Source organism: Erythranthe guttata, chromosome 7 (assembly GCF_056151865.1).
Source record: "Erythranthe guttata isolate IM_541 chromosome 7, IM_541, whole genome shotgun sequence".
NCBI classification, from domain to species: domain Eukaryota; kingdom Viridiplantae; phylum Streptophyta; class Magnoliopsida; order Lamiales; family Phrymaceae; genus Erythranthe; species Erythranthe guttata.
The window spans coordinates 4,485,118-4,509,646 of record NC_142539.1 but is presented as its reverse complement, the minus strand read 5'-3'; the positions used below and the strand labels follow the sequence as shown (position 1 = coordinate 4,509,646).

The 24,529-nt window shown below is 35.1% G+C and overlaps 1 protein-coding gene across 1 annotated transcript; it reads right to left on the bottom strand.

Annotated features, from left to right (window-relative positions):
* Positions 1–10,504: 10,504 nt before the first annotated feature.
* LOC105964660 (gamma-cadinene synthase) lies at positions 10,505–15,067 on the bottom strand. The gene is made up of 7 exons (XM_088820802.1): positions 14,574–15,067; positions 14,172–14,424; positions 13,048–13,426; positions 12,610–12,828; positions 12,359–12,497; positions 11,735–11,980; positions 10,505–11,005 (listed from the first exon to the last, which is right to left on the bottom strand). The coding sequence occupies exons 1-7, from the start codon at positions 14,679–14,681 to the stop codon at positions 10,706–10,708; spliced, it is 1,644 nt and encodes a 547-aa protein (XP_088676928.1). The 5' UTR covers positions 14,682–15,067; the 3' UTR covers positions 10,505–10,705.
* Positions 15,068–24,529: the final 9,462 nt, after the last annotated feature.

The window sequence follows — 24,529 nt, the reverse complement described above, 5'->3', positions numbered from 1 at the left end:
CATTTAAAAAAAAAATCAATTGATCAAATATATAATATATTATTTAAAAAAAAGGAAAAAAAAAACGAAAAAAATCGGTATACTAAAACCGATTTTGTACTCAATAATCGACATTACAACGCCATTTTTGATTTGTAAAATCGACGTTGTATAGCCGGTTTTCTTAACAAATATCGGCATCATGACGCCGATTTTCGTTTAATAAATCGGTCTGTATAAACCGATTTCCGAAACCAACGAAGAATAAAAAAAAAACCAATTTCAATCTCAATTTTTTTTTCAAAATCGGCTAAATCATTGCAACCCAACAAGAAATAAGTATAGATTAATGTTCATCCACGCATATTTATCAAGAATCGATGCTCGATTGATGTTTTCGTATGTACAAACAAAAGTTTAGTAAAAGGGACTTACTTGTTGGTGGTGGTGCGGTGGTGGTGATGGTGTGGTGGAGGTGGTGCGGTGGTGGTGGCTTGCTGATCGTCGTCGGTGGTCTGGCGGTGGTCGTGCGACAGTCTTGACGGTACTCTTGCGGTCGTGCGTTCTTTTTTATTTTTATTTTGTTTTTTTTATTTTTTGGTCTTGAACAAATAAAAAATAGGATTTATTTGTATTTGGATATTTGTTGGATGCTAAATACCCACACGCAAGTGCACGTATCGCAAACAAGTAGTAAAGTAGACTCGTGAGAGTCGGATGTCGATCCCACAGGGAATACGCAAATTATTTAATCCTAAGTACCAAATTCTAACAATTGTTATTTTTATCCAGCCTACGCAAGGTTGTCAATTTAATTAACTAAATAAATTAAAATAATTAAGAAAGCAAGTAATTACGAGAAAATATCAATAATAAACGGATCTAGGATTTTATCTTCCCCCTATGCGATAATTCTTCACCCAATTAATCTCCTATTATGCAAGTTACGATTCCCGATTATTAACCCAAGACACGAAATTATTCATAACCAGATGTCGCTGCGCTATAAACCTATTATTCATAAAAGATTCACTATATGTCTATGCAAACCTAGTATAAATAAAGCATTAAATAACAAGTCTCGTAAACGGCTACCTAAGGTATTATCTGTATGTCTACGATAATACATGCAATCAACACACGCATTCGGTGAAAAACTACTCGAAGGCTCTTCTATCCCTGTTCTAATTATTAAAACGATCTGTCAATCAATTCTAACAATAACAAATAGCAACATAAGTTAGCTACGCTCATGCACTAAATACGATCAAGATCGAAGAAATAATCGAAGAATTAAACTTGCATAAAAGTAGAAAAATAGGTTCGAATCACCACATAGGGTTCCAATAAAATCCTAGAATAAAAACTTAGCTACTCATGTTCGTAACGACAAGCATAATAAAAATATGAAAGTTCATAAAAATCGAAGAATAAAAGTAAAAGGAAAACTCGGATGAAGATTCGTCAAGTCTTCGTCTTCGTTCTCTTGCTCGCGTGTAGAAAGATGAAAGATAAAAGATAGATGATAAAAAGATGATCCTAATTGTGTGTCTGACTTGGTCTTATATAGGGTGAAGAACTTGGGGAAGAAGGCAGTTTCCTTGTGCAATTAAAATCCCTTTTCTGCGCAATTTCGGAGTCTCGGACGGGGGTCCCACGATTTGCACTAAAACTGGGACGGGGGTCCGAGCTTTAAATCTTCAGAATTTTGATTTTTTCACTTTTGGCCCATATTTTCTCCAAAATTGCATTTTTGACCCCATACTTTTCCAATTCTTCAATTTGTCCCTAAAATACAAATAATAACCAAATTAAGCACCAATTATCGTAAAAACACATCAAAAGCTCCAATTAAAAGGTACAATTAAGTGTATAAATATACACTTAACACACCCCCAAACTTGAACTTTTGCTTGTCCTCAAGTAACATCAAATTAATAGCACAAAACAAAACCATACATCTCATTACATAGATCGATGGGTCAACTTAGCGTTTTCAGAACTTGCAATTATGATGATAATTCCTAGGTATTCGCAAGTTTAACATTCAACGGTACTTAGTCACTCCCCATTACCAACAATCACAAATCATACAATTGCTTCAAGTATCCAATATTTGCAAGTTAAAGATAGACAGAATTTATACTTACATGCATATATTTGACTCCAAATACTCACCAAATTATTTTACTCAACTAATATTGAACAATAAGCTATTGGGATCATTGGGGCTTTGTGGCTTTCAATTGTTAGGCTCTTTGGTCCGAGGTAGGTAATATGGGAATGTGTGGCTAATTTTCTTGAATTGAGGTGATTACGCCAAAATTTGAAAGCTAGGCGTTTGAAACAAAAAATTCACCTCTAGGGACTTTTATAAACTCGACTCTCCAAAATTCACACGTCAACACTTTTGCCTTGAGGCAATGGATCGAGTTTTCAACACAATTCAACCACTAGTCCTTATTTCTCCCTTCTAATCTATTCTTCTTCTTCTTTTTTTTTTTTTTTTTTTTTTTTTTTTTTTTTTTTTTTTTTTTTTTTTTAATCGAAGAATTTAGATATATAGATATATATGAAGATGCGCATATATATCTATTTTATTTTATTTTATTTTATTTTTTTTTTTTCGAAGAAGAAGAAAGATCTTATAAAACATTTCGACCGACCCGAAGGGATAATTATTCAAAAATCTCCACTTTTCTACCTTCCACATATTGGCTAAAAGAAAGAATACCTTTTTTTTTTTCACCGAGGCTCAAATCAAGGTTCTAAGGATAAAAATTTAAAGGTAGGCTTGAAAGGCTCAAACGGTTCAAAGAAGGCCCAAATCACATCCCAAATCGCTTATAACCCAACACTTCGTATCATAAATGTCTTAAGGTGAGATTTAAAACCGAACAAAGCATGATTGAGCACAAATAAATTCCAAATTTAAAATGCAAAACATTCAACCAAAGCAATGCATAAGGTGTGATTCCTAGCAATAATTCACTTCTACGTTCCGTTGAATCGAAAGCTAAACAAATACTAATTCCTTATCACATAAAGCAAGCAATTTCATCATCAAACATTGACCATCTCCCATCATCATAAATCATCGATGCATTCGACTCAAGCAATTTTTTTTTTTTTTTTTTTTTTTTTTTTTTTTTTTTTTTTTATTCCGAAAAAAACGAGAAAAACAATAAAAACGAATAAGACCTAATGCATGCAAACTAAAACAAATAAGCACAAAAACATGTTTCTCACCCCCAAACTTAAAATTTCCGTTGCCCTCAACGAAATTAGCACAAAGTTTTAAGGATAGAAAACACCTGATTTATTCGGAGTCGGTGTGATCGGGGTGCTCCTCCCTCACTCTCTCACGCTCGTCCTCATCGGAAAGCTCGGGTACGGGCTCAAGATTGGGTGCCGGTAAAAATTAGACGAGAATCAACCCCCAAACTTGGTTGGAGCAATTTGTCGAACACCTTGTGGGCGTGCCTTGAATGAGTAGATTTTGGAGAATTTGGTTCGATTCTCTAGCCTCGATTTGTGTGTGGGAGTTTGATAGAAGGAAAGAGGAAGGTTTAGGAAATAATGGGGAAAAGAATCTAATTTTTGAAAGTTAAAACGCCCTAAAAATCGTCGGACGGCCGTCCCGGTTTTTGTGCTGATTTTCGGACGGCCGTCCGAATTTTTTTTTTTTCTTCCTGGTTGTGGGACGGCCGTCCCACAAAATAGGCATATTTTGGGACGGCCGTCTCAAATGCAGTGCTGCAATTTTTTTTTTTTTTTTTTTTTTTTTTTTGGCGGACGGTCGTCTGGACTCCCCGATCATGTTTTCGACCCTGAAAAGTTAAAATTCAAATAAATAAATTAGAATGCATGCTTATGATATCAAAAACGAAACGAAAAATTAAAGAAAACTACGAAAAACAATAAAGCTCGGGTTGCCTCCCAAGAAGCGCTAAGTTTAAAGTCTTCAGCCGGACTTTGTCTGCTTCTTTGTTCAAGCTAACGTGACCGAAGTCACTTGGCAATTGAATTCCTCTCCCCGATGATGCTCGTTTGATTTTTTAGGTGGCCACCTCCTCCTTGCACGTTCATCACCGTTAGCACCCCAACTCTTTTGACTATCTCTCGGAGGAGTTGAAATTGAGTTCGCACAATAAATGTGTTCCTTCCGATTCCCTTTTCCGTCGTCACCTCCTGCACTCAACGATGCTTTCCCATGGTCCAAAATTGAAACATCAAATTTTTCATGATTTGTAAAATCCATGAGATCGATAGTAAAACACTCATTATTCTCACATGGATTTTTATTAGCATAAAAAACATTAAATTTGATCGTTTCATCATGCACCGTCATTGTAAGATCACCACTAGCACAATCAATTAGAGTTTTCGAAGTGGCTAAAAACGGTCTCCCTAAAATAAGAGGTATCTCCCTATCTTCATCTATATCGAGTACAACAAAATCAACCGGGAAGATAAATTTGTTCACCTTTACTAGCACATTCTCTAAAATACCTTTTGGGTAAACTAAAGACCTATCGGCTAATTGAAGAGTTATAGCCGTAGGTTCAATCTCACCTAACCCAAGATTTTGATAAGTAGAATAAGGCATGAGATTAATGCTAGCACCTAAATCAATAAGCGATCTAAAATTTTTACCTCCTATAGTACAAGGGATAGTGAACTTACCTGGATCGCCGAGTTTTTGTGGAAGGGGCCGTGTAAGAATTGCACTACATTGTTCCGTGAGTTGGATCATCTCGTTCCCTTGCAATTTCTTCCTTTTTGTCACGAGATCCTTGAGGAACTTCACCCACTTTGGCATCTTTTGAAGGGCTTCAATAAACGGAATATTTACTTGGATTTCCTTCAGCTTGTCCAAAAACCTTTGATACTCGGCATCGAGCTTCTTCTTCATAAGCTTCTGAGGATATGGAATCGGAGGCGCTCGTGATTTCACTGGAGATGATAGTGGTTCTTCGTGAGTCGCTTCTTTTTCTCCAATCACGCTCGGCTTCTCGATCACCGTGTTTTGCTTCTCTTTTCGTGGGGCTTCCTCCAACTGTCTCCCATTCCTTAAACTCACCGCGTTGCACTGCTCGACGTTGTTCTTCCGAGGATCTTCCGTATTCGACGGTAGTGCTCCTGATGGCCTCGTGGTTAGCTGGGTTGCAAGTTGACCCATTTGTGTTTCCAAATTCCGGATGGAGGCTTGGGTGGTTGTCATGAATTGCGCCAAGATATTTGCGAGATCTACACCTTGCGGTTGAGCTTGAGGCGGATTTTGGAATCCGGGAGCTGGTCGTGAATGATTTGGCGGTTGACCTTGAGGTGTTGCTTGCCTTTGTCCTTGCTGATTTCCTCCCCACCCAAAGTTAGGGTGATCCATCCATCCCGGATTGTACGTGTTGGAGTACGGGTTCCTCTGTTGGCGGTTGGTGTCATGCACATAATTCAGAGACTCCGTTTCTTCTATGCGCTGGTCGGGAACTTGGACTGCATGGACTTGCTGAGTTTGCAAAGCCGCTACTTGTTTCGATAGCTTCTCTAATTGGGCCGTGATTGCAGTGACTCCGTCTAATTCCAGAATTCCCCCCGTCTTGACTGCTCCGCTATTCGACCGGTCCGATGCCCGCATGTACTTATTTCTAGCAATTCGCTCCAAGAGTTCGTATGCTTCGTCATAGGTCAAACTCATGAACATACCTCCAGCTGCAGAGTCGAGCACTGTCCTTGAGTTGTCTTGCAGCCCATCGTAAAATATCTGTAGTTGGCGCCACTCTTGAAGTCCGTGATTCGGGCACCTCCTTACTAGCTGTTTGAACCGCTCCCACGTCTCGAATAGTGCTTCACCGGCCTCTTGTATGAAATTTTGAATTTCTCTCCGGATTCTCTCAGTTTTTGTTGGGGAGTTGTATGTGTTCATGAAAAGTTGTGCTAGCTGGGCCCAAGATGAGATGGAGTGCGGTGCGCGAGTTTGTAACCATTCTCGGGCTGCGCCTTGTAAGGAGTGCTTGAACAGGCGGAGTTGCAATGCTTCGGGTGTTACTCCGTTCATCTTGTGCGAATCACACGTCTCGAGAAAATTCACCAAGTGGAGATGTGGATCTTCATGAGCTAGGCCGCTGAATAATCCATTGTTTTGGAGCATAGTGAGGAGTCCCGCTCGAATTTCGAAATTGTTGGCTTCAATGGGGGGCTGCTGGATGCTTGATTGGAACCCATTGAGTGTCGGGACGGTGTACTCATGCAGTGCTCGTTGACGAGGCGGTGGATTAATCAGCTGGCGTTGCTGTTGCTCGATAACGACTTCTCCTGCCGCATTCGGTGGGCGCCCTTGGTTACCTCCCCCACGATTATTCTCGTCTTCCATCGTTGCCGGAGTGTTTTGGGCTAACCGTTGATTTCTCCTGGCTTGCCTAAACGTTCGCTCAATTTCGGGATCAAGAGGTAGCAGGCTCGTGTCGTGTCCTCTTCGCATAAAAAGTACCTAAAACAAAATAAAAAAAATAATTAAAAAAAAAAATAAATAAAAAATTGGCTGAAGTAAGAAAAATTGCTCAAATTTAATATTAGGATCAATAAATAATTTAGCCGTATTCCCCGGCAACGGCGCCAAAAACTTGTTGGATGCTAAATACCCACACGCAAGTGCACGTATCGCAAACAAGTAGTAAAGTAGACTCGTGAGAGTCGGATGTCGATCCCACAGGGAATACGCAAATTATTTAATCCTAAGTACCAAATTCTAACAATTGTTATTTTTATCCAGCCTACGCAAGGTTGTCAATTTAATTAACTAAATAAATTAAAATAATTAAGAAAGCAAGTAATTACGAGAAAATATCAATAATAAACGGATCTAGGATTTTATCTTCCCCCTATGCGATAATTCTTCACCCAATTAATCTCCTATTATGCAAGTTACGATTCCCGATTATTAACCCAAGACACGAAATTATTCATAACCAGCTGTCGCTGCGCTATAAACCTATTATTCATAAAAGATTCACTATATGTCTATGCAAACCTAGTATAAATAAAGCATTAAATAACAAGTCTCGTAAACGGCTACCTAAGGTATTATCTGTATGTCTACGATAATACATGCAATCAACACACGCATTCGGTGAAAAACTACTCGAAGGCTCTTCTATCCCTGTTCTAATTATTAAAACGATCTGTCAATCAATTCTAACAATAACAAATAGCAACATAAGTTAGCTACGCTCATGCACTAAATACGATCAAGATCGAAGAAATAATCGAAGAATTAAACTTGCATAAAAGTAGAAAAATAGGTTCGAATCACCACATAGGGTTCCAATAAAATCCTAGAATAAAAACTTAGCTACTCATGTTCGTAACGACAAGCATAATAAAAATATGAAAGTTCATAAAAATCGAAGAATAAAAGTAAAAGGAAAACTCGGATGAAGATTCGTCAAGTCTTCGTCTTCGTTCTCTTGCTCGCGTGTAGAAAGATGAAAGATAAAAGATAGATGATAAAAAGATGATCCTAATTGTGTGTCTGACTTGGTCTTATATAGGGTGAAGAACTTGGGGAAGAAGGCAGTTTCCTTGTGCAATTAAAATCCCTTTTCTGCGCAATTTCGGAGTCTCGGACGGGGGTCCCACGATTTGCACTAAAACTGGGACGGGGGTCCGAGCTTTAAATCTTCAGAATTTTGATTTTTTCACTTTTGGCCCATATTTTCTCCAAAATTGCATTTTTGACCCCATACTTTTCCAATTCTTCAATTTGTCCCTAAAATACAAATAATAACCAAATTAAGCACCAATTATCGTAAAAACACATCAAAAGCTCCAATTAAAAGGTACAATTAAGTGTATAAATATACACTTAACAATATTATTTGTGAATAAGGGTATATTCGTCCTCTTTGGTCTTGATGTAATAAAATTAGATTAATTGACGGGCTTGAACTAATAAATCCCTTTATGTGGGTTTGAACTAATAAAAAAATGAGTTTGCATATAACCGCCGCCTATTCAAAACTCTCAAAACTCAACAAACTTTACAAAGAGGGCAAGTATGGAGTCAAAAGACATCAAAACAGAAGATTCTACAGTGGAAGAACTCAATGAAGTATGCATTTATGTGTTTTATTAGCTAGGCTACCGTTTTTCAAAAAAAATCCGCACAGATGCTATTGGACATTTACAGGTCGGATTTTATCCCCAAAACTCGACATTAAGATGTCTGACGTGTGAAACAAACTCGACATGAGCACGATATCAATATTGTTGCCTAATTATCGACATCTTAATGTTAATTTTGGTGACAAAATTTGACATCTCCTTAATGTCGATTCCTTGTGCATTAATTCGATCCCTGTATGTCGAGATTTAACAACGTGTTTCGACACACACTGTGATGTCGATTATCGTCTGTCTCAATCTTAATTCTTTTCGCTCTCCTTTTCTGAAGATCGAACATAATATGGAATCAGCAGTGGATTATTATAGTGAATTTACCAACGTGCATATATATGTTATAGAAAGAGACGAAAGAAAAAAGAAAGAAAAAAAACGAAACCTTTCTTTGCAGCAGCAACTTCAGCTTTCAGCTTCCCTGTCCTTCCTCGTCTTCCTGCAAATTATCATATCAAATTATCGGGATATATCAAATGTTTAAAGTATAATTTTTTTTTAAAACCTACAACAAGTGGAATAAGGCAAATGTAGAATACCATTTTTTGGAACAACGGTGATGGAGTACTTCCGATTTTCATGACGAGCATGTAGGATCTCCCAAGGTTTTTTAGCACTTCCGACTAAGTCGTCAGAAAGTGAAACGCGTTTCAATCTCAGCTGTGTAAGTACATAGATGGAATTAAAAACACAATCAATTCATTTATTATATATACCACAAAGTTATTATTTGTCATTGCGTTTGATATCAAAATGAAGCTATTAAATTTTGCCTTGACCGCGAAAGAGGGCATAGAAGGCTCGAGGAGGCATTCGAGAAGATACACGATTTCCAGCCGAGGTTTTCAGAATCACAGCACAAGTAGGCTCGTCCGTCTTGTAAAGCTTATGGTACTCGGTTTGCTACATCATAGAATTTCAAAAACAAACCTTAAAATATGGGGCAAATTACGGCCACCCCCTCGAGGTATGGCTAAATTGCGAAAAAACCCCTCTTGTTTGGGTAATTATAGCCACCCCTTCTTATAAATATTTTTACCTAAAATTTATGTAATTTAGTTATTTACCGAACCAAACCATATAAATTGCTTGAATTTATTCTTTAAATGGAGTTATGCTAAAATAAAAATAAAAAACTCTTATTAAATATGTTGGAGAAGGCAGAATTTTCGAGAAACCGATAAAAAAGCTCTAAATTTGTTCGATAGATCTCATCACACGCCTGATACATGGAGGAACCATTAAACCCCATCAGATTTGCACTGCAATACCCCTCATAATATGAATTTCTTCAATTCCATCCATTATACTCTAACATTATCAACATTATTGCACATTGACCCCGGATTTATACAAATATGTCACATTAACCCCATCAGAACTTGTTGCTAGGTTTTCGTTCTGTACGATTTCTTCCTTTCGACTACGGCCTGTGAAAAAATATTTGAAGGGGATTTTAGGTCCCAACGGAGGGGGGAAACAAAGTATATTGTAATGTAGCCATAAATTTACGTTTTTCTGGTGACTTGTTCGCCATTGGTGGAAGATAACTACTGTTGATGGTATATGAAATTGATGAGCGGAAGTTGACTACAGTTGTGGTTGTTTGGGTTGCCGTCGACGAAGATGACTAGTCATTCTTCGTTTTGGTTGAGCAGTTGAGGGTTTTTCCGGTGAATCTCCGTAGCGAGAAGATGGGTTTGTGATTTTACAGAGAGAAGTTGATTCGTCAATTTTGGTAGGTTTTGATAGTGGGGGGCGCGTTTATCGGGATTTGATTCTTCAATTGATTTAGAAATTCATATATGGTTGTAGGAGTAATTTCGGTATTTTTTGTTCTAGGGGTTATCTCAAAGAAAGAATTTTAGGGGTGGACCTATCCCTATTTATTTTCCATTCCATCATAATCTAGTTTAGGTGCAAACTAGTGAATCTTCTCTTCCGTAGATGGAAAAATAACGGCGTATTTCGATAATTGGAACACCTTGATCTGTGAAGCGTGCACAATTGCTCAAGAGCTCACTTCACTTTGTGTTCGAGGGGAGACTCTAATAATTGAGTCAAATGATGGTTTGTAAAAGGTACGGCTTCTTCTAAGGCATCTTCTCCCTGAATTCGAACGTGGGCTGCTTCGTACAAGCTTTGTAGACCTTCGACATCACTACTAAGCATTTCATTCAATTTATTGGCTTTGTCCGTGAATTTGTCGAACACACCTGTTTCGATGGCGTCAACCAAATCGAATTTTAAAATTGGTACGAAATATTAATTGATTCAATTTACCGTGACTTGTAACTAATATTTTTTCATTCAATGATTTTATACTGGGATAAATATTTCACTCCATTGCACCTTTTTAAGCTCCAGATCTTGAAATATATTAATATTAGTTAACATTACAAACGCACAATACTCTTTATTTATTCAACAATCACAAACCAAGCCAACAGAAAAATCCAAGACTGGAAACACAAACAAATTTAGGTAGATAGTACAAAACGCAATAACGTAACGAGAGCATACGATGGAGCTAGGGAAAAAAAAGAAAGAAAGTTTAAATGACAATTGGATCAGCAAATAAAGCAACAATGTGTGGACCCAAATTTTTTTCCGGATTCGTATATCCATCTTCACTGTTCCGGTAAGTCATCTCAGCTGCCCGGGCATAGTTCACAAGTTGCTCGACTATTTCTTTGGGTATCGAACCGGTTTTATTCGCCCATTCCTTACTAATATCCTTCCATGCATCCTCCACTAGTACCTCAAACATAGACAAGACCTCTTCCTTTGATATGCCATAATGTTTTATGTAGCAATCCACCACTGTCAGATATTTTCCCTCTTTGTTCTCGCGCTAAAAATTCAGACACACGACCGAGAGCATGTTAACTAAGATGCAAAGTCACCAATATATGATATCGATCGATCGATCAAGTAACATGCAATCTAATGATTTTCTGTGGAAAAAAAAATTATAGATACACTTTTTTACTAAACTAAAATCAGACCAAATATTAGAATTTTCAGAAATATTATATATAATTTAAATTTCAATTTCATTCCAAAAAGTTATAGGAGACAAAAAAAAATTGTACTTGAAAACTATAATTTTCTTTAATCAAAATCGGCAGAATTCAAAAGGCCCATTTTCATCGCTTGAAGTAATAATTAATGAGTTATCAGCTTATTTTTATGGTGGTAAACTCTTGCATGTGATAAGTTATATTAATAGCTAATAAGTTGTTACATCTTATTTTTATAATTAATTATTTTAAAGTGTTTGAATAATGATCATTATAAGCTATTTTTTACTCATTATAAGATGTTAAATAAAAATGTGGGGTGTAGATATTTAAAAAAAAATCTTATTTGCTCTTCTCCAGTTTATTTATTGAATTTTTAGGAATGTTTCTTAAGAAAATACTAAACACTTTAGAAGAGCTTATAATCTCTTAAACATAGTATATTTTAACTATTTTTAAACGTAAACTAGGTGAAAAATCTCAAAATTAAAATCAAGTCATGCATAAATGTAATTAATGCATAAATTTTCAAAAATAAATATTGAAGTAATACTACTTACTTCATGGCTTCCCAAATCGTCAATATGTCGACCAATCATCGCAGTCGAAACTACAATTTTAGGGTTACTGAGCAGCCAATCAATAGTTTCTTGAGTAACAGATTTCATGCCCGGAAAATGAGCTGTGAACATCACAAAAATGCTACTTGTGATCACTGAATTTTTCAGATACTCTTCTAACGGAGGCATTTTTCGTTCCATAATCCAGTTTTGCTCTATGTTGTAAGCCCTAGCAAGTTGTTTCACCTGCGCATGCATCATCCACCAAATATATATTTAATTTGGGGAAAATTACGGTCTTTATCCCTCAAGTTTGCACTGATCTCACATTTAGTCCACGTGTTCCTAAAAAACCTCATATTTCAATAATTTAACACTTATGGTCATCTCCATCAATTTATAGTTAGTCTGTCAGTTAAGGCAGTGATAGGAACATGCTTGATTTTGTTAGTACAAACAGAAAATTGACGAAAATAACTAAAAATGTTGAATTTTCGAAACATGAGGACCAAATATGGAATTTTTGTAAATTTGAGGGATGAGAGCTATATATTTACCCATTTAATTTGATATTTTGTGGAAATTATATATATGTGATAGCAGTTAATATTGATTTGGCCTTACCGCTTCTTTGTAAGAAGGAATCGCAAACGATTTGCCTTGTTTGGTTGCCTCTCGTTCGTAATCTTCATATATACTCATGATGTATTGATAAACAACCTTCATATAATCCGGGAGTTGACCAATTTCATTCATATCCCACCTGAAAAGAATTATTATAAAACAAAATATCTCATTCTATACGTTCATCAGCCAACCATATAAGTGCAGTGAGTACTAAACCTACGGTCTCGTACTTAAGGCAAGATAGGTACCTTTCAAGAACATCAGTAAAAAGCTGAGCTTCATTGAGTGTTGCATAATTATCATATGTATCATCTAGCACAGAAGCCATTTGGGTAGCTTTCGCAACCGCTTTTCGAACATACGAGTACTGGGGTTCGAAATGGAATGCGATACCCCAGAGATAGCACTCTATCGATCTGTCTCTTGCGTACGGCAATTTTGACTTTAGGTCAAAGTTGTTCCACCACCTTAATTTACCAAAAATAATTATTCAGGAACGGCTAAAGCCTATATAAGGTGGTTTTGTAGATGCTACACTCGGTGAAATGAAAATACACCAGGTGGCCCTAACATAAAATACAATAGTTTGGCCCTAACAAGTCATATTAGGGGGCTCTAATTGTAATAAAACATATTTTCTTGGTGGCCCTAACATAAAATACATAGTTTGGATATATGTTGCTTACCTGTAGAGTTCAGAGAGCTCTTCCTTGTACATATTCTGTAGATAATTGAAATTCAATTTTGCTAGTTTTAAAATAATTTCATCCCTTGAATCATCTTTTTCGTAGATGGAAATGTAAACGCGTGCTTCGATAATCGGAACACCTCTATGAAGTGAGTGCACTAGAGCTCGCTTCACTTTGTCCTTAAGTGGAGATTCCAACGATTGGGACAACATGTGACGACTCAAATGATGTTTCGTAAAAGGTACGGCCTCTTCTAAGATGTCTTCTCCATGAATTCGAATATGAGCTGCTTGGTACAAGCTTAGTAGACCTTCAACATCACTACTAACCATTTTTTTCAATTTATTGGCTTCGTCCGTGAATTTGTCGAACACACCTGTTTCGATGGCGTCAACCAAATCGAATTTTAACATTGGTACGAAATATTAATTGATTCAATTTACCGAGACTGTAACTAATATTTTCATATTTTTTCATTCAATGAGTTTATATTTGGATAAATATTTCAGTCCATATATTGCACCTTTTTAAGCTCCAAATCTTCAAAGAAAAAAGGGTAAATTAAAACCAACCCACTCAGGTATAGTCAAATTACGAAAAAAACTCCTTCTGTTTGGGTAATTACAACCACCCCATCAACTATAAATTTTCTTATACGCCCACCCTTGCGATGTCAAATTTAGTGGAATCTTCTAGATTATATGGAATATTCTCAATTTTGTACTCGTTTTATCCCATCCGAACTCCACATTTTGAATCAAGATGATCATAAGATGTGTTTTTTGGCTTGTATATACCAGATTGTGGTGTATCAGAAGCTGCATTTCTACACAAAACGAGTACAAACTAGAGAACATTCCACGGAATCTAGAAGATTGTGTTGAATTTGACACCATAAGGATGGACTTGTAAGAAGATTCATAGCTAAGGGGTAGTTATAATAATTATCCAAACATAAGGGGCTTTTTATAATTTGACCATACCTCAGGGGTGGTTGTAATTTACCCAAAAAAAAATTAAAAAAATTCAACATATTAGTTTCATATTATTTGAATTATAATAAATTAAATCCATTTGCAAATTAGACGGATAAATTAAAAAAGAGAACGAAAAGGACATACTGCAAGAAACTTGATACTGATGTTGCCTTAACAGACGAAATCGAAGTGCGGTGGTGAACAAGTCATCATATTCTTGATCCTCGTTGTAAGTTTGCTCGAGCTTTTCTTCGATCTCCGTCTCGAAATGATAAGCCAACCCTAAACGCTCGAGTGTGTCAACCAATACAAGCAGTTTGCCGGATGTTGCTTCCACCAACTTGCTTCTTACTTCTTGCTTTAATGTTTCTATGGCCTTTTCATACTTTTCTTGTACCTAGTAAAATCGAAACCATAGTTTTTTTTTTATTTACGTTAAGTCGTTAACTATACATGATAGGGCGCATCGTCTAATTCAATGTAGCATGTTCCAAAGTCAAAAACATTTGCCTCTAGTGAAAAATATGTAGAGATATATATGAATACCTGTTTGTCGAGAGAAAACGTAGAGAAAGTATCACCCCACATGCTGGGGCTAAAAACGGTCACCGGTGGTCGAATATCCCTAAGGCAACTCGATAAGATACTCGCCATTATATGGTAGCAGCTCTATATGCTTCTAGTTAATATGGTTGTTGTTGATGATGATTGTGTTGTGAAATGATAAATGAGCAATCACCTATTTATAGTGGTATTTATGGTCCCCCAAAAAAACAAAAAGGAACAAACCACTACATATTATAATTAATTAGATAGCAGTATTTGAGAGCGAATTTCAAATCCATAATAACAGATCTATTGAGCTCGTCAGAATTGAGTCATTCGACAAGGAATTTTAAATTCATTGCTCTCGTAAATATTTAAGGGGAAAGTACAGTTTGCACCCCTAAACTATAGGGTTTGTCTCAAACATTCCTCTAAATTACAAAACATACCAATATAGCCCCCGTCATTTATGGTCAACATTTGAAAATCTAACTCCATCAGTTATCTTGTGCATTTACCAATTTACCCTATCGACAAACGCCTTTAATTTTGATCTAGGAAAAATTGGAATTTGCCACATTTCTTTGGGAAGGAGAGTCACAATATTTACAGATTACTTCTTATTCTATTATAATTTAATGCAACAAAAATATGTATCTGAGTTCTTGAAATAAATAAGGGTGAGGAGGGAACGTGAAAACAAAGTTGGGAAGAAAGATTTAGCACACAATTACATGGGTAAAACAGTCTAAAAAGTACTATGGCAAAAAAAATTGAATGTAAACCATAAAGTCAGCGTGCCATGTCATCTTCCACTAGCGCATTGAAAACGGAGGGGCCATTTTATTACATTTTGTAGTTTAGGGGGGTGTTTGTGACAAACGCCATAGTTTAGGGGTGCAAATTGTACTTTCCCCTAAACATTATAATATTTTTTTAGAAATTATGAATGAAAGCCTATATTTTTATTACGTGTTTCCCATGTTCTCGTATCCAACTTTTTGGAAAACGGAGTTTCCTTATGTCCGTTTTCCTGTTTCCCGGTGTCCGCGTTCCTGTATTCGTGCTACATAGGGGTAAACTGATACATAGCTGAGAAATCAATTGGCCATCTAATTGGAATAAGTTGGCCAATTGAGTTGGAAAAAGCGGGCAAATACATATTATTAATTTTTTTAGAGTAAATAGCTCTTAACCCCCTATGGTTACAAGCTTTTGCAATTGATCCCCTTGTACTCGTAATATCCACATATAACCCCTTATGGTTGATAAGTGTAGCGTCCATTAGTTTTTCCGTCAAATTTAACACGCGTGTCAAACTTAAACGGGTCATCTGCAAAACTTAAAGAAAAAATTTAAGCACAAGGGGTCATCTGCAAAATAGAGTATTTTGATGTTTGACATCCGCAGTTAATTTTAATGGAAAAAGTATGTTGTTAGAACCGGACCGAACCGGCCGGTCGGCCGGTTCGACCGTGACCCGGCCTCGAAGCGGTCCGGTCTGACCTCTAAAACCAAAGAAAGTGAAAACCGGGGTAGAATGACCAAAATTCGGTTCGACCGAGTTAAACTCGAGAACCGGCGAGTCAGTCAAAAAACCCAATTTTCGGCCAAAACGTCTCAAACCACCGCTGAGAAAAACATTGAGAAAAACGTCTCAAAACCCGGTTGAACCGGTTCGACCTTTTAAAACCATGACCCAGGCCAAATGGTCGTCCGGTTCCATAGTCGGTTCGATTTCTAACAACATTGACAAAAACTAAAGGAAGCTACCCCAGTGGTGAATCCAGAAATTTAACCAAGGATGTTCAAAATATAGTACAGTAAAAAAATTAATTAACACTTAATAAAAATGAAAAAGTTTATGGGGGTTCAGGGGCAGCGCCCCCGATTTTTTTTTAATAGTATACTCGTAAAACAATACATATATGTAAAAAAAATTAAAAATATTATCTGCCATGTTTTTAGGACAATTTTTGAAATATTTGGAAAACTATTGGTAAAAATGTGCATTTTTTTGAACATGCAAAAAAAAATCCCCATGTATATTTCCAAGAAAGTTGGTAATATAGTAAAACAAAAATTGTAGGACCTATGTATTGAACCCTTTTTGTTTCAAGTCAAAATTAAACTCTTTACCACTTGAGCTACAACAAATTACTTCAAGTATTTCTCGTTTATGCATATATATATATATAGAGGGCAAATTACCAACACCCCCATGAGGTAAGCCTAAATAACGAAAATCCCCCTCACGTTCTCGTAATTACGAAAACCCCCCTTCACTAACGGTTGACCGAATTTTTTTAACCGAAAACGTGAAATGTCTATTATATCCTTCTGTTAAATATGTAAAAAATAAAGGGCAAATTACCAAAACCCCCCTGAGGTAAGCCTAAATAACGAAAATCCCCCCTGACATCCCTTTCACTTGATGATTTATTGCTTTTATAAATTTATTTATTACTTTGTAATTTGTATTGATAATTTGATATTATAATTTTTTTATTTTTTTTATTTATATATTTTAATTGATTTTATTTATCCAGAGGAGTATTCATACGGATTTATACTTTTAGCTTGAATGATGCATGGTTGTATTTCTCGAATTGTAAAATATTTAATTTTATATATAAAAAATAATTAAATTTTGAAATCTCATCCATTGATTTTTTTAATCCAATAAAAATACATTGTACATTCATAATGATTGATTATATTTGGGTTTAATTTAAGAAAAATAAGTATTTTGCAGACACTTGTATATTTCATGAAGAGTATATATTTATGACCCCTCATTAAATAAAATGCTTACAATTACCCCCCAAGAGTAATTTCGTGTACAAGGGCAAAATTGGTATTATCGGAGGAATATTCGGGAGAATCAAAAAGATTCTATCGAGTTTAACACCGTTAGAGCGATTTGTAAGATGTCTGCATACCTCAGGGGGTTTTCGTAATTACGAGAACGTGGGGGAATTTCCGTTATTCAGACTTACCTCAGGGGGGTTTTGGTAATTTGCCATATATATATATATATATATATATATAATTATATATATAAAAAATATTTTTTAAAAAAATCAAAGTGTACAACTGCACACCCTTGCTAGTTGCTACAGAGCAGATCCGCCGTTGGCAACCTCTATCAAATACACGGGAGTTATATGATGATATTACAAGCACAAGATAATCATCTGGAAAAACTTATAACCACGGAGGGGCTAATGTTATTTACTTTTTTTTATTGTTTGGATGATAGTGAATGTAAATCAAATTTATAAATATATAAACATTAATTTTAATAAGATTTTAATTTTAAAAAAGTTGAATTCATACCTTAAATATGTAAAAGAGAAATAAAAACAACTTGGGCAATGGTCCCTTTCGAACACTAACCAGTCTAACATAACATGTAGTTGACCAAACTAAACTAATCACATGCACCTAAACTAATCACATGCATGGCACATAAGTCTCCTCGTATATACCCCGAAGTTGTTTTGAAAATAGTCATAGAAATACTGTGAACAAGTAAATATAATTGACATTTGTTTAAATATAATAAAATGAAATATAGTATTTTTCAACTTGTCGTAACTCTTTGAAGTTAGAGATACGCGGTGTAGGTTATTAAATTGCAAATATAGCTGGAAAAAGAGGTTAGAAATCTTGAAATAGATAATAATTTGATAGAAGAACTCAATATCTAACTAATTAATTGATCTAAAACATTTCATTCACATCAAATGCAAGAATAAGTGTAAAAAAATTCCAACAAATACTTAAAAGGGAAAAATACATTTTTACCCTCAAATTTGCACCAATTTCACATTTCATCCCCATGTTCACAAAAAAAAACACATTTGGTCCATTATGTTTCAAAAATTCAATACTTTTAGTCCTTCTTGTCATTTTTTTGTTATATCTAATGTAATCAAGCATGTGTCCATGACTGCCTTAACTGGCGGATTAATGATAAATTGACGGAAATGACCAAAATTGTTAAATTATTGAAACATGAGGGACCAAATGTGTTTTTTGTGAACCGTGGCGGGGCAAAATGTGAAACCGGTGCAAACTTAAGGGATGAAAACATAATTTTTCCAATACTTAAACTCTATATGTAAAATAATATAGTTAAGGTTATGGTTATTAAAATTGCTGAACTATTTTATATATTTTAAATATCGTTTAATACTATGACAAGTATATATAAAGTGTAAAACATTATTTGAGGCCACCTACTTTTTCCTAAAAATCAGGGGATGGAGGCGACCGTTTATCTCGCCTATAGTCAGAACCGGCCCTGAAGATACATAGAATAGACTCATATGTACTGGATTCTTTTATGTTTAACTTGATAGAAACTTGTGACAAAATTTGGGAGGGAAAATATTAATCAATTTAATAATTAATGGAAGAAGCGTGACCTCTCTACAACCAAGCTAGGGTTGGACAATAATTAGGTGATAAGCTGTACATAGTAAATTCCATCATATTATAGTTTAGTTGCAAATTAGTGGATTGAATATAATATATACCCACTAACCTCACTAGCAAATACGACCGTTTAGTTCTGAGATTTGTACATAAACCTGCTGTTATGCATGCCCATTTCTTGATTGACAACTTACTTGGTTGGGGTGTCTAATACAACGTACTATTGTTAGAATTCTCCCTTGTGGTTACAAGCGTTTGTGGTTACAAGTGTTTGCAGATGTCTCTTTTGTGCTCGTAATATCAGCACATAAATTCCACTTTGTGGTTTATGGGTAACTTCTATTAGTTTTTGCGTCAAACTTAACTGTATGTGTCAAACTTCAAGGGGGTCATCTGCAAAAATAAAAGGGAAAATGAAAGCACAAGGGGGTCGTCTGCAAAAAAATACTTTGACATTTGACAGTGGCGGTTATGTTTGACGGAAAAACTAACAGAAGCTACGGGCCGGCCTACCCCCATCAACCACGAGGGGGTTATGTGCTGATATTAAAAATATAAGGGGCTCACCTGCAAAAGCGTGTAACCACAATGGGGTTAAGTGTTAATTTGTTGTTGAACACGAAATCCCCTGAAGTTTCATGATCAACAGCAAAAAATACAGGATTTCAAAAGTTTTATCTCGTAATACAAATCTGGTTTGGTTATTGAAGTTGTTGTTGTTGTTCGTCAGTTATATTTGTGAAACGAGCTTCAGAGTCCAAGATTTTTGAATTCAAAAGTTGAGAGGGTTTCGACTTTTTTAGAATGTTTGAAAATAATAAAAAAAATCTCATTACATTTCAGTAAAAATCCCGCTACAATTAGCATTTCAAATTCAAAAATTCAGAAAGCAAAATGGCAAATCGAATCTTCAAGTAAGTTTTCATGATAGACTTGCACGATAATTTTATTTTGCTACAAGCCTACAACTACAAATGTCTAATAATTTTTTTATTTTATCTTTTTTTTTTTAAATGAGAGAGGCTTATAAAAGGCATACATTAAAAAATGTTAATAATAAAATAAAAACCACTAGACTCTAAATTCTCATTCATGAACAAATACAACATCCAATTAAAAAAATTAAGAGTAAATGACAAAAAGGTCCATGGCAAGGGACTTAAATGCACATATGTCCAGACAAAAAACACTTTTGCAAATAGACCTATTTTTTGTCTAAAATATATCTCATTATATAATTCTCATCTATTTCATCCGTTATACTCTAACTTTATCATATTGCACATTGACCTCAAATTTGAACAAATATATCACAATAGCCCCCACTTTTTGAAAATAAAAATAGAAAATAATTTTCTTTATGATTTTTTTGCCGGGCAGATTCTGGCATTGACCGCGCGGGCTCCAGCATTGACCTTTTTTTTGTTTTGAAACTTTTTATTTTATGTTTCTCTCCCTAAATTATTGTGTTAACAACAAAATTACTGTCTGAGACAGTAATATTGAATGTTAAAACAATAATATTACTAATATTATTGTCTCAAACAGTAATATTACTAACATTACTGTCGGAGACAGTAATATTACGGTCGGAGACAACAATGTTGCAGGCCAAGACGATAAAGTTAATTAATACATTAATATTACTGTATTAACAACAATAATATTGTTTGAGACATTAATATTACAGTTATGAGTTATGACAGTAATATTAATGTCTTTGACAATAATATTATTGTCTTTTACTGCAATATTACTTACTGTCTTACAATATTACTGTCTCAGATATAGTAATATTGCAGGCCAAGACAGTAATATTATTGTCAAATATAGTAATATATATTAATGGAAAACTAGTTTTTTGTTTTTTTTAAGTTTTCAAAAAAAAAAAAAAAGTCAACGCCGGAGAGCAACTGACATGCCAAAAAGAAATATTCAAAAAAAAAGTTTTCAGAAAATAAAAAGGGTCAACGCCGGCTGACCGACGGTCACCAACGATAGTGGTCAAAATTATAATAAGGATTAAAATTGGTTAATTGATGAAATTAGGTTTCAAGGAGTTTTGACTAATTTTGATATATATAAAAGAGTTTTTCCTCATTAGCAAATAAATTTGAATGAGGTAGATATATTTACAAGACAAAATAGTAGGATATTCTTTTTTAATTAAGTGTCTTTGTCATGGGCATATTTCTCGTTTACCCTAAAACTAAATATGCACTTTACAAGACAAAATAGTAGGATATCCTTTTTTAATTAAGTGTCTTTGTCATGGGCATATTTCTCGTTTACCCTAAAATTATAACATAGAGGTAATTTACATATGATACCCGATAATTGGCTTCTTACATATGACCAACTATTAGGGGTGAAAGTCAGATGGATCGGATCGGAATTAGCCTTTTTCGGAAAGTTTCCAAAAAAAACTCAATTCCAATTCCAATTCCAAAAATTTCAGAATCTTAAAATTCATTCCAATTCCAAAAGGCCCGGAAATTTCGGAATTTCGGAAAAAATCGGAAATCACATAAGCTTTAAAATTTCAAAACTTAACAGAAATTTTCGAAAATGTTCATAATTTTCCAAAAATAAGAACATCTACGTTGATAAAAGTAAAGCTAGTAAATACTAAATTTCAGTTCAAAAAAATAAATGAAAATAAACACAACATAATATCCAATAAAGCTTCTAACAACAATACATTAGGTCAAAATCCTAAAACAAAACTTATAGGTGCATTTTTCGGAAAATAAGTACTATATAATATATATTATTTATAGGTGTATTTTTCGTAAAAGAATCGGATTTTTTCGGAATTTATTTCGGAATTAAATCGTATCGGAAATCAGAAATTCCAAATTTATTTTATATAATTCCAATTCCAATCCAAAAAAATCGAAAAATCGAAAAATCGAAATATCGGAAGTCGGAATGAAAAAAGTTGTTCCAAAATCGGAACTTTTCGGATCGGAACCGGCGGAAATTGGAAATTTCGTTCCAACTTGCACCCCTAATTGCAGGAGTTCCAACTTTATGACCACCATGTACGATATCCCACGGTCTTTTAGCACTTTCAACATCATCGTCGGAAAACTCGGAAAGTGAAACGTGTTCCAAATTCAGCTGCTGGAGTACCTAAAATGGAATTATAACACAATCAAATCATTTTATTACACAATCAAAGTTATGCTTTGCCAGCTATCCCATTGAAGCTCTTAAAATACCTCGCGCGAGAAAGAAGGCATGAAAGGCTCCCAACCGAAGATAAACGATCCCAACCGAAGTTTTCAGAATCAGATATATTCATGGCTTTCTTCAAGTCAAATGCATGCTAGCAACACTAGTAGAAAATTCGCTTTTTACTACGAAATTTTTTGCTACGGTAAAAAACCGTAATAAAAGGTACTTTTTATTACGGAACAATTTTGAAGTCGTAGTAAATACTAGGATTTACCGTAACAAAAAAGTATTTGGTACGGCCATTTACCGTAGCAAATGCGTAGCAAAAGCCTTTTTACTACGAATTTGATACCTTTTGCTACGGTTAATGGTGGTAGTAAAAAATCATTTTTCTACTAGTGCAATAGTGAAATTCCTATAAGTACTACTCTTAACCATATTATATTTTGGAATTCTCAGAGATGAAATTTTATCTGGCAAACAAACATCCATATTAGATACCTATTCCACTATATATAATAAGTAATCAGTAAATAGATTTTCATGCTAAGATAAAAAATTTAAAAACAAAAATTAAAAATTAAAAAAATTAAAAAAAATTTAAAAAGTTCTTAACCAAAAAATGGATTTGATGAAAGCTCCGTAGATTGAACGTATACCTGGATCTTTGGCAATGAATTTCAAGACTCGGTTGAAGAAATTTCCTTGATTGCGCGTGTAGCAACAAATTCTTATCTGCGATTTAGACAAACAAGAAAAACTTGCACAAAGATAATTTATTGAATTAAAATAAAATATTGCGGGTTACAAACTCTAATTTAATCCTCTGATTCTTCTCTCAAGAACGATATGCGTTTGACTTTGAATTTCGGAGTCGGGTCGTTGACTTGATCTTCTCCGGATTTGATTTGGATTTGAATAACGTCTTCCAAGGGTCTTGCGACTTGAATTTCGGATCGAACGCTGAACTTTGATGGGTTTTGACTTGAAGATCTTGGAGTTCTTGATGGATTTGGCCCTTCAATCTTCCTTCGATCTTGATTTGTTCTTGAAGATCTTGGAGTTCTTGATGGATTTGGCCCTTCAATCTTCCTTCGATCTTGATTTGTTGAAGAACGCCCTCGATTTGATGAAGAACGCCTTGAATTTGTTGAAAAACGCCCTCGATTTGATGAAGAACGCCTTGAATTTCATGAAGAACGACTTGAATATTGTAGAGAGAATTTTCTCTACGGTTTTTCTCCTTCTTGAGTTGTGTTTTGAATTGTGTAGGGATGGTCCCTATTTATAGTGGTAGAATAAAAGTCCTACTTAAAGTCTGCTTGATGACGTGGCGCGATTTGATTGGCTCTCTTTAAATTGATATTTATCTCTTATAACTTGGAAGAGAAGAAATAATCCTATTGGCCAATAATTAATTGATAATTATCCCCATGACTTGTCTTGCAAGACAAGGTATAATTTAATTTAGACACAATTTAATTGGCTAATTTAATTAACCAATTAATTAATTTTATGCGTATACAAATGCCCCCTCGAGACTTGTTCACGGACAATGCATCTTGGAGTGGATGAGTCTCGATAATTGCTCAACTTCAATTGCAGCTTGATCTAGCAAAGCACATATAACTTTTTAAATCATGACTGGACTTAGAGAGATTCTAAGTTGCCTACGTACCCTACCCTATAAAGGGATCAAGTCATAACGTAGTTCAAAATATACCCTTTTGAGGGATGTCATGCACAGTTTACACTCATGTGGACAAGGAGAAACATTTGCAGTTTAAGCTCGTGCTGAAGGAGCATTTGACTTGGATTTGTAGATAGTTTATGCTCGTAATAAAGAGCCTTGACTTGACTTCGATATGTAGATAGTTTATGCTCGTATCAAGGAGCCTTGACTTGATTTCGATACATAGATAGTTTATGCTCGTATCGAGGAGCCTTGACTTGATTTGGATATATAGATAGTTTATGCTCGTATCAAGGAGCCTTGGTTTGATTTGGATATGTTGACATTTTAAACTCGTGTCAAGGAGTACTTCGTTTGATTTGGACATGTAGACCTTTTAAACTCGTGTCAATGAGTACTTTGTTTGATTTGGACATTTAGACTTTTTAAACTCGTGTCAATGAATACTTCGTTTGATTTGGACATGTAGACCTTTTAAACTCGTGTCAAGGAGTACTTCGTTTGATTTGGACATGTAGACCTTTTAAACTCGTGTCAAGGAGTACTTCATTTGATTTGACTTGTCACATTGCATAGGATGTTGTTTCTTCAAAAGACTTGCCCCCATCCTCATGATCTTCTTGTTCTTCTTCAACATGTT

Coding starts and splice junctions, on each gene's coding strand:
- LOC105964660 (XM_088820802.1), bottom strand. CDS start 14,681: ATGGCGAGTATCTTATCGAGTTGCCTTAGGGATATTCGACCACCGGTG. Junction 14,425..14,573: donor CGTTTTCTCTCGACAAACAG/GTATTCATATAT, acceptor CGATTTTACTAG/GTACAAGAAAAGTATGAAAA. Junction 12,829..13,047: donor GAGCTCTCTGAACTCTACAG/GTAAGCAACATA, acceptor TGGTAAATTAAG/GTGGTGGAACAACTTTGACC.